This window comes from Arachis duranensis, chromosome 9, assembly GCF_000817695.3.
Source record: "Arachis duranensis cultivar V14167 chromosome 9, aradu.V14167.gnm2.J7QH, whole genome shotgun sequence".
Classification (NCBI taxonomy): Eukaryota; Viridiplantae; Streptophyta; class Magnoliopsida; order Fabales; family Fabaceae; genus Arachis; species Arachis duranensis.
The window spans coordinates 92668460-92681898 of NC_029780.3; the positions used below are offsets into that span (position 1 = coordinate 92668460).

At 33.9% G+C, this 13439-nt stretch overlaps 2 protein-coding genes across 2 annotated transcripts; one reads left to right on the forward strand and one right to left on the reverse strand.

Annotated features, from left to right (window-relative positions):
- The first annotated feature begins 1627 nt into the window (after nucleotides 1-1627).
- LOC107466231 (COP1-interacting protein 7) lies at nucleotides 1628-8881 on the forward strand. The gene is made up of 13 exons (XM_016085219.3): nucleotides 1628-2112; nucleotides 2726-2905; nucleotides 3226-3346; nucleotides 3428-3485; nucleotides 3599-3651; nucleotides 3737-3795; nucleotides 4338-4490; nucleotides 4596-4789; nucleotides 4936-6491; nucleotides 6581-7528; nucleotides 7710-8115; nucleotides 8394-8459; nucleotides 8575-8881. The coding sequence occupies exons 1-13, from the start codon at nucleotides 2054-2056 to the stop codon at nucleotides 8643-8645; spliced, it is 3924 nt and encodes a 1307-aa protein (XP_015940705.1). The 5' UTR covers nucleotides 1628-2053; the 3' UTR covers nucleotides 8646-8881.
- A 613-nt stretch (nucleotides 8882-9494) lies between these two features.
- On the reverse strand, nucleotides 9495-11093 carry LOC107466230 (putative protein phosphatase 2C-like protein 44). Its single transcript, XM_016085218.3, has 5 exons — nucleotides 10898-11093; nucleotides 10508-10801; nucleotides 10140-10410; nucleotides 9915-10012; nucleotides 9495-9758 (listed from the first exon to the last, which is right to left on the reverse strand). Exons 1-5 carry the CDS (start codon nucleotides 10928-10930, stop codon nucleotides 9621-9623), a joined length of 834 nt encoding a protein of 277 aa, XP_015940704.1. The 5' UTR covers nucleotides 10931-11093; the 3' UTR covers nucleotides 9495-9620.
- Between the last annotated feature and the right edge of the window lie 2346 nt (nucleotides 11094-13439).

Below are 13439 nucleotides of genomic sequence, written 5' to 3' on the forward strand. Positions count from 1 at the left end.
CATCATATTAAAACAAGTATAAACTATAGAATGCAAATACAACTATAAAACCATCATAAAAAATGACAAAAATCAGATTCATGAATAATCATTAAACAGAAACTAAAACAATTCAACTAAAACAATAAGATAATTCACCCTCAGTGACATGAAAAGTCACAAACTATAAATACACCCAAACTTTTCTGAAATACACCCAAATATTCCTGATTTACACTCAAACGTCTGATATAAAATGCAAAAAATTCATCAGAACTAGTATATTAGATTTAATTAAAACAAGAAATAATGAACAGCAAATTTCACAGACAAGGTTCACGCATTATTCAGGTACACAATCATAAACTACTAACTGGATTTAAATTCGGATTCAATTATTAATTGGAACTAAACCACATCTTAGGAACTTCATTGGATTCAAATTCAAAATCCACTTCGCTCTGCTTCAGCTGACAAGTTAAGTTGAATCATCCATTATCTTCAAAACGATTTCAGAGCTTGATTTCAGAAATAATGAAAAACGAGAAAAACGAAGAAAGAGAAGAGAGAGAAACTTACGTAAACAGCGAAGGAGAAGGGAGAGAAAAACATATGAAAGAGATCGAAGAGAGAAGGCAAGAAAACGCAGAAGGGATTTAGAAAAGGAAACGAAATTCTTTTGAAAAAGAAAATTATATATTCACGCGTTGATTGATTGGAACATCTGTTAAGAAAGCGTGTGAAACATACGTGCCATAAGAAATGTATTTTAGGGATAAAGAATATTGAGAACTTGTAAGATTTGTATAATAAAAAAGTTTGTATGTGAAGATTAATTCATCTTTTTATTATGTCTGCCATGCAACAACCGTTGAATGTTACGTAGAGGTCTCACTATTTTATAAATTGTAAATGAAAAAGTTAAGAGTTAAATTTGACGTTGTATAAATTCTGTTAAAGAAAAAATTCTAGCGGAACAAAGGAAAGCCTAGACTCCTTTTGCCTATACAAAAATATTACTAAATGGCTAAATTCATTTAAAATTTAATTAAGTTTTTCGTGCTACACATTTGTGTGACACTCACTAACCGAGTCCCTCACTAATAATAGATAATTCATAAATTGATTCCATACAGCACAGTTTTTTTTAATCAGGGTGGTTCATCAGAATTATTATTTGTTGATTGTTGAATAGGATTAGAAAATTATTAGCCAGCCTAATACTTAATAAACAGTTAAACACAGAGATCCAAACAGAGTACATTAAAAATTTTGACCTAAAATGAATACCTACCATACTTCTAATTAGAAAAATCTACACATCTTTTTTCACTTGCAATTGCAAGTTTTGACTAAAAACTATTTAAGTAAAAAAATAAAAATAAAAATAAAAAACTTATTATCTTATTAATCTTTTCTTATAATAATATAATTAGGATTTTAGTAACAAGTGTATTACAAAGGGTAGTATGGTAAATTTAAACCAAGACCTCTGAGTTTCAAGCAGATCTGTCCGTCTAATCCAGTCATTGACACTATTGGGCGCTCCAATACTGTCTGTATGTTCTGTTGAAATTCCAATTATGCCCTCAATAATTTCCAATATTTGCAATCTAAACAGAAAAGATGAAACTCCATTTGGTTTGTCAGTTGTCACGCAGAAAAAAACCCGCACTGGAATTTGGAGCAAAAGGAGAAATCTTTGGATTCTCTCTCTTCATTTCTCTTTGCAACTCTCATCCCTCTTCTTCTACTTCTTCTGAAGGCATTGCTTTTCCCTTTGTAGCTCTTTCTGTAACTCACTCTTTTGTTCTGAGTCCTAAAGTCTAACAAAGCTTCATTTTCAATAAAAAAAGCTTGTCTTTTTGTTTGTTTGTTTTTTTTTTTTTCACTGAACCCCATTTTGGGTTGTATTTGTTCAACCCCTTTTTCTTTTTCTTCTTTTAAAATTCCTTTGTTGAGAACCCTTTTGTGGTTGGCCACTGATCTCAGAAAAAAAACCCAAAGTTTCTGCTTTTTTAGTCTTAGGCTCTTAGCTTCTGTGATTGGTGTTTTTTAGTGTTGCAAAGAAACAATGAACTCTTCAACAAGGTTGGATTCAGCTGTGTTTCAGCTCACACCCACAAGAACCAGGTAATAATAGTATCACTCCAATTCATCAATGGTTTGCATGTTGAGTTTCTTTTCATTTTTGTCATTTTTCACCTCAAAGAAGCAAACTTGGCACTAATAAAGGATTGAATTTGGGTTATGGAATGGTGAACCTTTCGTAGGCATTCTTTGTTTTTTTGTGTTAAGACATTTGCTAGTTTCTGAACCGGAATAGTTCATTAAAGGTGCAATTTCTTTAGCTTATTTAGTTATTTCCTTATTTGGAGTGTGGTTCAGTTTATTTTTACTCTCAAGCGAGTTAACTTTTTTTTAATTGGAGCCACTATGGTTTGGCCTTTTTGCAACATGAGTATAACATTCCAGTTTAGATTTGATTAAAAAACTCTAATGTGCTAAAATTTGAAGTTCTATGGGTGTCTAAGTATGGTTGTTTGGAATTGGTAATTTTTTTAGTGCCAATACCGAGGCTTAAGGAAGGTGGATTAACTCTGAGAAACCCTGTTTTGTGTTTGCTTTCCATTTTTGTATCCCTGATTGATTCTTCTTAAAGCTCGATTTTATTGAGAATGTAGTAGTATCTGTAGCCTTACTTGTGGTTTTGATGCATTACCCTCTGTGCTGTTCTGTAAATCAGGTTTGACTTGGTTATAAATGTGAATGAAAAGAAGGAGAAAATAGCATCGGGCTTGCTACATCCGTTTCTATCTCACTTGAAGGCTGCTCAGGATCAGATGGCCAAGGGTGGTTATTCAATTGTTCTTGAGCCTGATGGTAGCCGCGATGTCACATGGTTTACCAAGGGAACTGTCGAAAGGTTTGACTTTTTAACTCTCGGTTTATAATTGCGGTCTGTATTTCTTGGAAGTTGAATTTATTTTAAGTTTGCTTCTTAGACAATGTCATCACCTATTCACAAGTATGGATCTCAATTGTTGCCTTTTTTGTGATCTTTATGCTTAAATTCTTATTATGTCTCTGTTTAGTCTTTCGAAACAAAAGATATGCGCTGGGAAGTTGGCAGTGAAGTCATCCTTTGGGGGACTTAAAAGTTTTCCCTTTTAGAAATGTTTTCTAGGTTACATTTTAGGTTTGTACAAATTTACCTGTATAAACTTATTTCTCTGCTTTTTCTAGGTTTGTCCGTTTTGTGAGCACTCCTGAGATATTAGAACGTGTGTATACTACAGAATCTGAAATCTTACAAATTGAAGAGGCAATTGCAATTCAAGGAAACAATTGCATAGGGATTAGCACTGTAAGTAAATATATATCATATTCTATGATTTTTTTTACCGCACCAAAAGACTATTTCTTCAACAATCATACATTTCTGCAGGCGGAAGAAAATCAAGTAAAACTTGTAGAAAACACTGAAGCCACACCTGAAAGAACAAGTAAGTTTATTGCAAAATATCACTCTGCACAGATTGAACAGTTATATATTTGGTAAAATGTCTGCTAAGATTAATAATTGTCTACAACTGAGGAATCTTGCTTCTTTACATAGGCCGAAAGACTGTGCAGGATACCAATGAGGAGAGAGCAATAGTCCTTTACAAGGTTAGTGGTCTTTCATACCTCCAATAATTTATTATTGGGTTGATTATGCTCTATTCACATTTCACTGTCCGTGGTTATGTCCCAGCCTGATGCAGAGCCACCTGCAGCAAATGGAAGCATCACTGCATCAGAAGAAAACTCAAAGTAAGTGCCGATTTTCTATCCTTCGATTTTTTCCCTCAACTATGAGCACCTCAGGTAGAAGCTTTCAAGTTTTAATTAAGGCTGTGTATGATTAAATAAAAGATGTATGCACCTGTCCTTAGCATACTTAAATATGCCAGCCATTGCAGTTATTTCTAATTCGGGCAACCTTTTCTTTTTTTCTAAACAGAATAGACAAACTCTGTTGGCAATAAGTCGGAAAAAGAATTTTAGGGTGAATCTTATATTAGCTTGGCCATAACTTGATTTTTCGATGTATAATTCTGTATTGCAAGCAGCGTATTGGAAAGCGTATCTCTCTTTGGGATAAGTAATCTAATTTAGGGATCACTGCATGCAAAAAAACACAGTCTATAAATACATCTATGATAGTGTGAAACTGTTAGGATAGCTGTTTCTACTTTGTTAGCTTGTCTTATACTTTATATTAAAGTTTGTCTTATTCATTGAGTTTCCTTGCACTTTGTAAAACAGAATTTTAAAACCTATTTTGTGTTCGCTTCTATGACATATTATATTAGAGCCCATCTTCTGAAAGTCCTAGAGTCCCGTAAATCAGTGCTGCAGAAAGAGCAAGGCATGGCATTTGCACGTGCTGTTGCTGCTGGTTTCGACATTGATCATATGCCAGCCTTAGTCTCATTTGCTGAATGCTTTGGAGCATCGCGCTTATTGTAAGAAAAGCTTTTCTTTTGTAGGCTATTTTGACCTTTTGTATTGGTTGGTAAAATCTTTGGTTCTTCACTCATTTACCTGGTGTTAATTTCATCACGTGTTAGGGATGCATGCTCAAAATATAGAGATCTATGGAAAAGAAAACACGAAACTGGACAGTGGCTTGAAATTGGAGCTGCTGAAATGATGTCCACTCACTCGGACGTCCCTGCAAATACATCAAACATCACATTTCCCATTATGGCCTCTACACCGCATACTGAGTCAGACTCGGGGAATAATGGGAAAGCAAATTCAGGTGCCTATCAATTCTAACATACTGTAAACTTGTAAATATACGGATTTATCATCAGTAGTTTAGAAAATCATAATATCGTATTATTCATATCTTTTCTAACATGCCCAAATGCATATGTCTTGACAATTTTGTTTGCACATTTTCAGATGTTCCTCCAATGGGTCAACCATCTCTAAGTCCTGGGGATAATAGTCAAGGTCAATTCCCGCACCCTATGTTTCCTCCATGGCCTGTCCATTCTCCCCTGGGTGCTGTACCTGTCTTTCCACCATATCCGGTTCAAGGTATACCCTACTACCAAGCTTATCCTGGAAACAGTCCATATATGCAGCCAAATTATTCACCTATGGAGGAGCCAAGATTTGCTTCTGGTCAAAACATGAGGCACAGAAGGCATTCCATGGATAGTAGACACAGCAATACTGAATCAGAAACATGGGATGTAGAAACCTCAAAATCAAGGTTGCAGGATGAAGCAGATATGGATAGGGATGGTTCACAGAGTAGAGATCGACAGAAGGGTAGCCGATCAGGCAGAAAGAAATCTGGAATGGTGGTCATTCGGAACATCAATTACATAACAAAGGCTGAAAATTCTTCTGGCAGTGAATCATATTCAAATTCTGGCTCAGAAATAGATGAAGGCCAAGATGCTCAGGAATCTGTGAAGACCTTGAAAAGAAGGGACAGAAGTGAATCTGCGAAGAGGTTGAACTTGACAGATAAGGAAGTAGACCATGGGAATGATGCAGATGGAGGACACTGGCAAGCATTCCAAAGTTGTTTATTGAGAGATGCTGATGACGATAGACATGCCATAGACCAAGAACAATTTGATCTGCCAAACGCGAATTCCATGAGAAGAAAGAAACATGTTGTAGGTGATGATCCTTTGGTTTCTAGTGAGCGAGATATGCATGAACTTCAAGGCAGTGGTTCTATGGATATGCATAGCATTAGCAAAGGATTGACCCTCAAGCCTAGGGCATCTGGTGATGATTTATCATTGTCTGTGAAGGAAGGGCATTCTAGTGATGGCAGGTCTATAGATGTACAATCTTTAGAAGCAAATGGAATAAGGCGTGGTTATAGGACTGTTGGAAATGATGATTTCATAGTCCCAAAACATGAAGGTCACTTTGATAATTCACATCCTTCCTCGGATATGGAAGCAGTCAGTGGACTAGGTTATTCAAACAATAAAATGGAAAGGAAGTTGTTTCATGATATGAATGATGACTCCTACATAGTGGACCATAGGTCGGTCGCAGTCAATGATGTGGGACATGATGAGAGAAATGCTATTGACATGGACTCTGAGTTTCCAACATCGCATCTAAAGGAAGAAAAATCATCTAATGGGATAAATTATGAGCCAGATGAATTGAGCATGATGCCTGAACGTGGAGCGGAAATGGTGTCAATGAGTTATGACCCTGCTTTAGACTATGAAATGATGGCCGAGGCTGAAGTTTCTTCTTTGCAAGATAAGAATAACAAAGGGGTCGTGACTGAAGAATCTGCGAAGCCAGATAAAGAGCAGAAATCAAAAGTTACTCCAAATAGTTCTGATAAGATTAAGGCTGTTGGGCCAATCAGGAGAGGGAAGCCTTCTAAACTGAGTCCTTTGGACGAGGCGCGAGCCCGTGCTGATAGATTGAGAAACTATAAAGCTGATCTCCAAAAGATGAAGAAAGAAAAGGTACTCATTTCTTTTTATGTTGTTCACTTGTTCAAGGTTACTCATCTGTCATTCAACTCTATTCATTTCTGTTTATTGATAATAACTAGGAAGAAGAGGAGATAAAACGCCTAGAAGCTTTAAAGCTAGAGAGGCAAAAGAGAATTGCTGCCAAGAGTGGCACAGTTACAACAAAGTCACCGGTAACCAAGAAACAATTACCGGCAAAACTTTCACCAAGCTCTCATAAAGGATCAAAATTTAGTGATTCGGAACCAGGACCATCCTCACCCCTTCAAAGATTCCCCGTCCGAACTGCTTCTGCTGGATCTAGTGATTACTCAAAAGTCTCCAGAACCAGCAAATTGAATACCAGAAGCCAGTCATCTGAAAGCAAACTAAGCCGATCGGTGTCTTCTTTGCCTGAATCTAAGCCTGAGAAGGGTGAAGGTACAACAGATACTAAGGCATCGATGGCGCGGATTAGAAGATTATCAGAACCTAAAATGAGCACTGTCCGTCAGACTCCCTCAGCTAAACCACATAACGCCGGGACAATATCAAAGACTAAATCCGTTGATGGACCTGAGAGCAAAAAGATTTCGGCTATAGTGAGTTACGATAAAAGCAAGACTGCCGCCCTTCCGGAACTGAAAATCAGAACTTCTGCAGCAAGTGATGATGTTCAAAACAAATCATCAGTCAAAGAGAAGGCACAGAAATCGAATGATAACAAGCCTTCTGTGAACTCAGACAGTACCTTAGCAAAGAAAAATGAAACACAAACTTCACCCTCTAAAGACCTAGATGACAATCCTGTTGTTGAGAAGACTGTTGTGATGCTTGAATGTGAGAAACCTTGTGCTCCTGCTATTCATAAGTCAGAAGAAAAAACTGAGACACTGAAAAAGCAATATGATAATGAAGACATGAAGGAGAAATGTGAGCCAGCAACAAGATATGTTGCTATTCGTGCACCTGTTTCACCTCCAAGCATGGATATGACAGATACTGCAACATCAGGGAGCCAATCACACCTGCCACATGCATCTACTGGAGTATGTATTCATAGCTTAGATGATATAGCTTTGAGCCTTTGATTATAGCTAGAGATATGCTAAATCTATTCAGCACTAATGTCTTATTTTTACCCTTATCTGCATGATTGTAGAAATGCATATATTGCTTAGAACTTCTTTGTGCATCATCTAAGTTTGAATTTGATATCTTCCAAATCAGGTCAAATTGCATGATAAAGAGAAAGAACATTCGAAGTCATTTAACATTTCTGTTGCCGAGGAAACATATCAAGCTCCATATGCCCGGGTTTCTTCTTTGGAAGATCCTAGCACCAGAAATACTGAGTATGGTAAAGCTGTCCCAACAGTTTTAGAGGCCACGGCAATTGGCGGGGAGAGTGTTAAAGCACATGTGTCCGACACTCGAAACTCAACACTTGAGAAGATTCCTGAAGCAGTTGAGAAGCCTCAGGTAAAGGAATCATCAAAAGGTTTCCGAAGACTATTGAAGTTTGGAAAAAAGAGTCATAGCTCAGCAAATTCTGGACACAACATCGAATCCGATAATGCCAGCAATGATGGTGCTGAGGCAGATCAGATTGGAACGAATGGTTCGTCCATTGAAGGTAATCTGCTCCTCCTGGACCTCAGCATAATAAATCTTCTTCCATGGATACTAAATTTTGTCCATATCAATTATTTTTTTAATTTTCTCTAATTATATCATTCTTTTTGTATAAATATTTATCTTGGCTATATTATTGTGACATGTTACCTAAGATGTATTGCCTTTGTATTTTCATGTCGTATCGTATCTTGCCGTATCTAGTATTTGTACCCGTATTAGCGCAACACTTACCCTGAGATTACAGACTTACAGTCATATGTCCTGTTTCATGTTCAGTTCATACTTTGAAGAATCTGATCTCTCAAGATGAAACACCAACTACCAGCTCAACTCAACAAAAGTGTGAGTACTCAATGCATGCTCTCAATTAATTTAAGTGCATTTGAATTAACTTTTTGATATCTATAATCCATTCCATTCTTAATATGTAAAATGGTAAACCATATTCTTTGTGCAGCTTCTCGGTCGTTCTCATTGCTATCACCATTTCGAAGCAAGAATAGTGAAAAGAAAATAAATATGGCTTGATACAATATAGTGGTTTCACCCTTCACTTGGATTCCTCTCTTGTTTTCTTTCTTTTCCAGTTGATATGTCATTAGTTATTGTGTGGTTGCGAAAAGATCACCGAGTAATTAATATAAAATATATTGCTGTGAAATTGATCTTTGTATGTAAATTCATGTGCTGCTGTTCATATTCCGAATCAATTTGTATATTTACTAGTATCTTATTAAATTAGATATTATCTTTTGGATCGAGAAGGTGATCTCCTTTCTATTTTCTTTTTTTGTTATCCGAAAAATCTTGGGTTATTAAAAATTATAAAGTGACAAATAAACTATTGAAAATTTACATTTTGGATAGATTAGTTCTTTATGAAAAAGAATTACCAATAAAATCTTCTAAAATAATAAATGCGGACAAGTTAGTTTTAGTTTAAATTAAGACTTTCTATCTTAATTATAGATGGCTAATTTGAAGGTAATCAAATTTGTTATCCCGGTTTTGGAAGATTTTATTGACTTTTTTTTTTAACTAATTTGTTTGAAGTGTAAATTATAGGTGTTTATTTGTTATTTTATTCAAAATAAAATTATATTAGTATTTCATGTTTTGAATACGAAGACAATTCAATTGCTTTTAGAAAATTCTCTTCGGGCATTCTTGAAGAAAACAACAGAAATAATATGGATAAATGCTAGGCATGACTATGTTTTTAGACATTAAATAGTTTGGTGTTTATTTTCTTTAAGATCTCAAACTAATTATTCTAATAATAAAAATGAATATCATTAATTTAATTGCATAATCCAAAAGAAAACTCCAAAGAAAGAAAGGAATTTGAACTTCAATCTAATCTAACACAATATTCTGTTGAACAATATACTTTCTTTCTAAAACCATTGAAGTCAATGGACCATATTGAAATGGATAAAGAAACATAGGCATTCTACACTGTCACATTTCTATAGATAATTGCCTATTAGGATTGCATGATTATCACTCAAAGCGAATGATTAAGCATGAGATGTTGCTTTTGCTCATCCTATTCATAGCTTCCTTTGCCAAGAATTCCGCTGCTTCTTGGGGATCCTCTATGTGACTTATCAGATTCACTGCCTCTTGATTCTGCATCACCTACATATACACATATACATATGCAAGATTCAATTCTTTCCTGCTTTTCAAAAACACACTTGTATGCTTTATGAGTTTTGTAAGGTCACTTATTAATGTTTTAGAAACTTACTCGTTGATAAAACCTTGACAATTATAATGGTTTAAATAGCTTACCTCCCATATACCATTGCTGGCCATTATCAGAAATTCAGTATCTGAATCAATCCTTTCTCCTTTCACAACAAGTTCTGAGCCTCTAGAATGACTTTTACCTGATTCACATCTATACTTTGTTAAACACAGCTATAGCATCCAAAATAAGATGCGAAAATGATAGATATATTAAATCAACAAAAAAAACAAAAGAGAGTGTTTTGTTAGATTAAATATGCATAATACCGGAGAAGAGTCTGCGAGACCAATGTATTCTTGGTGAATGTTGGTGGTGTCTACCAGATGATGTGTGATGATGAGCTATGCCATCTCTGCAGACAACAGTTTTATAATCTCCCATGTTTGCTATCACAAGCTTCTCTCCATTTATCACCATAACACATGATCCTGAACCCATTCTGCTTCTTTCATCTGATTCATACTCCTCTCTTATCTTTGCCCTTGCACCAAGGTATGCCCTCTTCAGCGTTTCCTTGCTTTTCCTCCTTAAATGAGACTATGTATAACATATAGTTTTCCACATCAGACCAAACATATAGGATTCAAGAATCTTCAATAACAAAGTAACACAATGATGAAAAAAATCAATTAACCTCTTGAAGCTTCTTGTTAAAGAAATTGGATTGAATGTACTTGGTAACCACATCTCCAACTACAACGTCAAAGATTCCGAAATACCACAATTCATTATGATCCATTTGCTCTCTTTGCACCACTACTGAATCAAAGTTCAAAAGGTCTTTTTCAGAACCTTGATGATGCTCCACCACATAATATCCATGTGTTATTGGCATCATCCATGAAGGCTTCTTTGCAGGCACCATCACATGCTTTCTCTTTACTCCTCTTCGGCCGCGGCCTAGCAGAAACCGTTTCAGCCGGAAAACCTTACAAAACCCAAACACAACAGCCAAAGATTATTAGTTCTTGATCTATAAAGAATCATTCTTGCCATCTCTTAATCAAGATTGAATAAAAATTACCTTAAGCTTGAGAGGAAGATATTTGAATCCCATCTTTTTCTTTTTCTCTCTATTGTTTGGTCAGATATTCAGAGAAAAAATGACATATGGTTGCACAATATGTTGAACAAAGAAAATTAACAAACCAAGCTTTGAATATAGATCAGAATATAGTTGTTGAGTAACACTTGGCCTTGGTGCCTTTCATAAAAGGGTTTTAATGAGTTTCAAACCCCTTAACATTCCTAGCGGTTACAAAGAAATATATATTTGAAAATGTGTGTTTTAAAAATATTTATATTAACTCATTCTCGATATTTTTATGTAATTTTTAGTCATTAAAAATAAAAAAGGCTATTAATAATTCAATATAAGACTACAAATTAAATGTACTCTAGAAATGTAGAAATGTTTATTTGGTTTTTCTGGTTTGACTAATTAAATTGAGAACTATATAAGTCTTCAAATAAATTTGTGTTTTGACTCAAAGATACCCATAAATTGTAAAGAAAGTAATGTTAAATACGTTGAGAAGAATTCTGAATTTAGAAAAGGTACTCCAATTAGCTTCAATCTTCAGATAGGAGGAAACTTTGAATAGGAATTAAATGTCAAGAACCATAGAGTAAATAAAACGAAAAATCAACGCGTTGGGTTGACATATACCAAGTATTCCTAAAAGTAATTGATAATTAATTAATTAGAATTTTACTAAGGGTTATTCAGTTATTCTAACCCCTTTTACGACTTAGTATTTCTAAGTGGATGTTAAACCTCTTATATATTCTTAAAAAGATAAAAGGTTGACCATGTATTAAAATGCATTTACCAAGTTTCAACAAGGTAAACAAACTACTGTTAACCTGATCAATTACTAATTAATTAATAAAAGCATGTTACAAACGGCATGAAGAGGCATAACAAATATTTATGAACGGCACATGGCACGTCGATATTCATGGCTTTTGGTTGTTAGATTAAGGTGGCTTGTTATAAATCCTGGAAGCGAATCGGTTTTACATTTTTTTAAATTATTGATTTAATTTTAATGCTATGAGTTAGGTTTTATTTTAAATATTTGCTTATTAAGTTGGTTGCGTATTTTGAATGTGCCCTACCTGGAGGTTGGGGTGCTTGTTGTAAGAGTAACTCTATTTGTTTGGTTCTTCTCTGTTGATAGATAATTTTATTTAATTGAACTTGGGTGTTCTTGATTTTAAATAAAATAAAAAATACTAATGTGGATGCAAATTTAAACTCATAACTGTTGTTGCTGATGACTTTGGCTTAAATTTCTTTAGGCATTTAGCTTAGGGGTGGTAATGGGGTAGTTTTTTGTCTTATCCGATTATGTTCCGTCTTATAATAATTCGTATAGAATCCGTTTCACTTATAATTTACAAGTAGTAAAGAGTTGAATCTTAACTTATTCCGATATGTTTCTATAATTATTAAAATCTAAAAATAAAATAAAATTTTAAAATTTATATAACCATCTCATAACCAATAAAAACATATTTAGCGGACCTAAAATCTAATTTACGCTTACTGTATGGCCTTAACAAGGGATAACAAGCACCGCCTAATACTTAGAAGAGTATAATAAGGTAGTTTGTTAAAAATCAATTCAAAAAGAAATTTAAATCATCTTCAGTAGAAACTCATTTTAGTTTTTATTTATGATCCATCTGTTATAAAAAAGTAATTTTACATCAATTTTTGTGTCATAAATAATAAATAAAAACTCAAAACATCTCTCTTCTTTATTAAAAAAAAAAACTACTTTTAGTCGCTATTCAATTCAACTTAATTAATTAATTAAAGTAATTAAAATTAATATAATTATTATTTCTTACAATAATATTTTTTAAATTTATAAATTCAAAAATAATTCATTGTTATAAAATATTAATAATCAAGAAAGAAATTTATAACATCTAATTTTACAATAGTTACTTTCATAAACAAGTAATAAGACCTCTCTTATTACTTTTTCATATCGAGATTACACTAATTTGTAAAATTATTTAATATAAAAAACATAATAAGCTCTATAGTTAACGATAAGTATTGTGAAATTGTCATATATGTTCAATCAAGTCATCTTTCAACTGTCTATGCTGCTATCTATTTCGAAGTTAGACATTTTTTTGAAGAAATTGATGGTATGGTGCAAAATCTTTCTCTCCCAACTGAGGTTGTGATAAGCCGTTTTCGACATCGTTATACCCTAAGTCTTGAGCAAAATTTCCTGCATAAGTGTCTCTTTCATCCTTAATAATCATATTATACAATATAATACAAGCTTGCATTATGTTTGCAAGTTTCTTCTTTTCCCAAAATACAAACTCACATTATGTTTGCAACAATCATATTATGCAATAAAAGTGTATGTAAGTAGTATATATAGAGTAACAAAATATTAATTTATTAATAATAACGGTAACATAATAACGGCTAGTTTTGCAACGGCTAATTTTGTAATGTGGTTAGTATTTCAAATTTCATACATAAAAATAAACCACTCACCAATATAAAAAATTAAAATTATTTTTTTATGTAA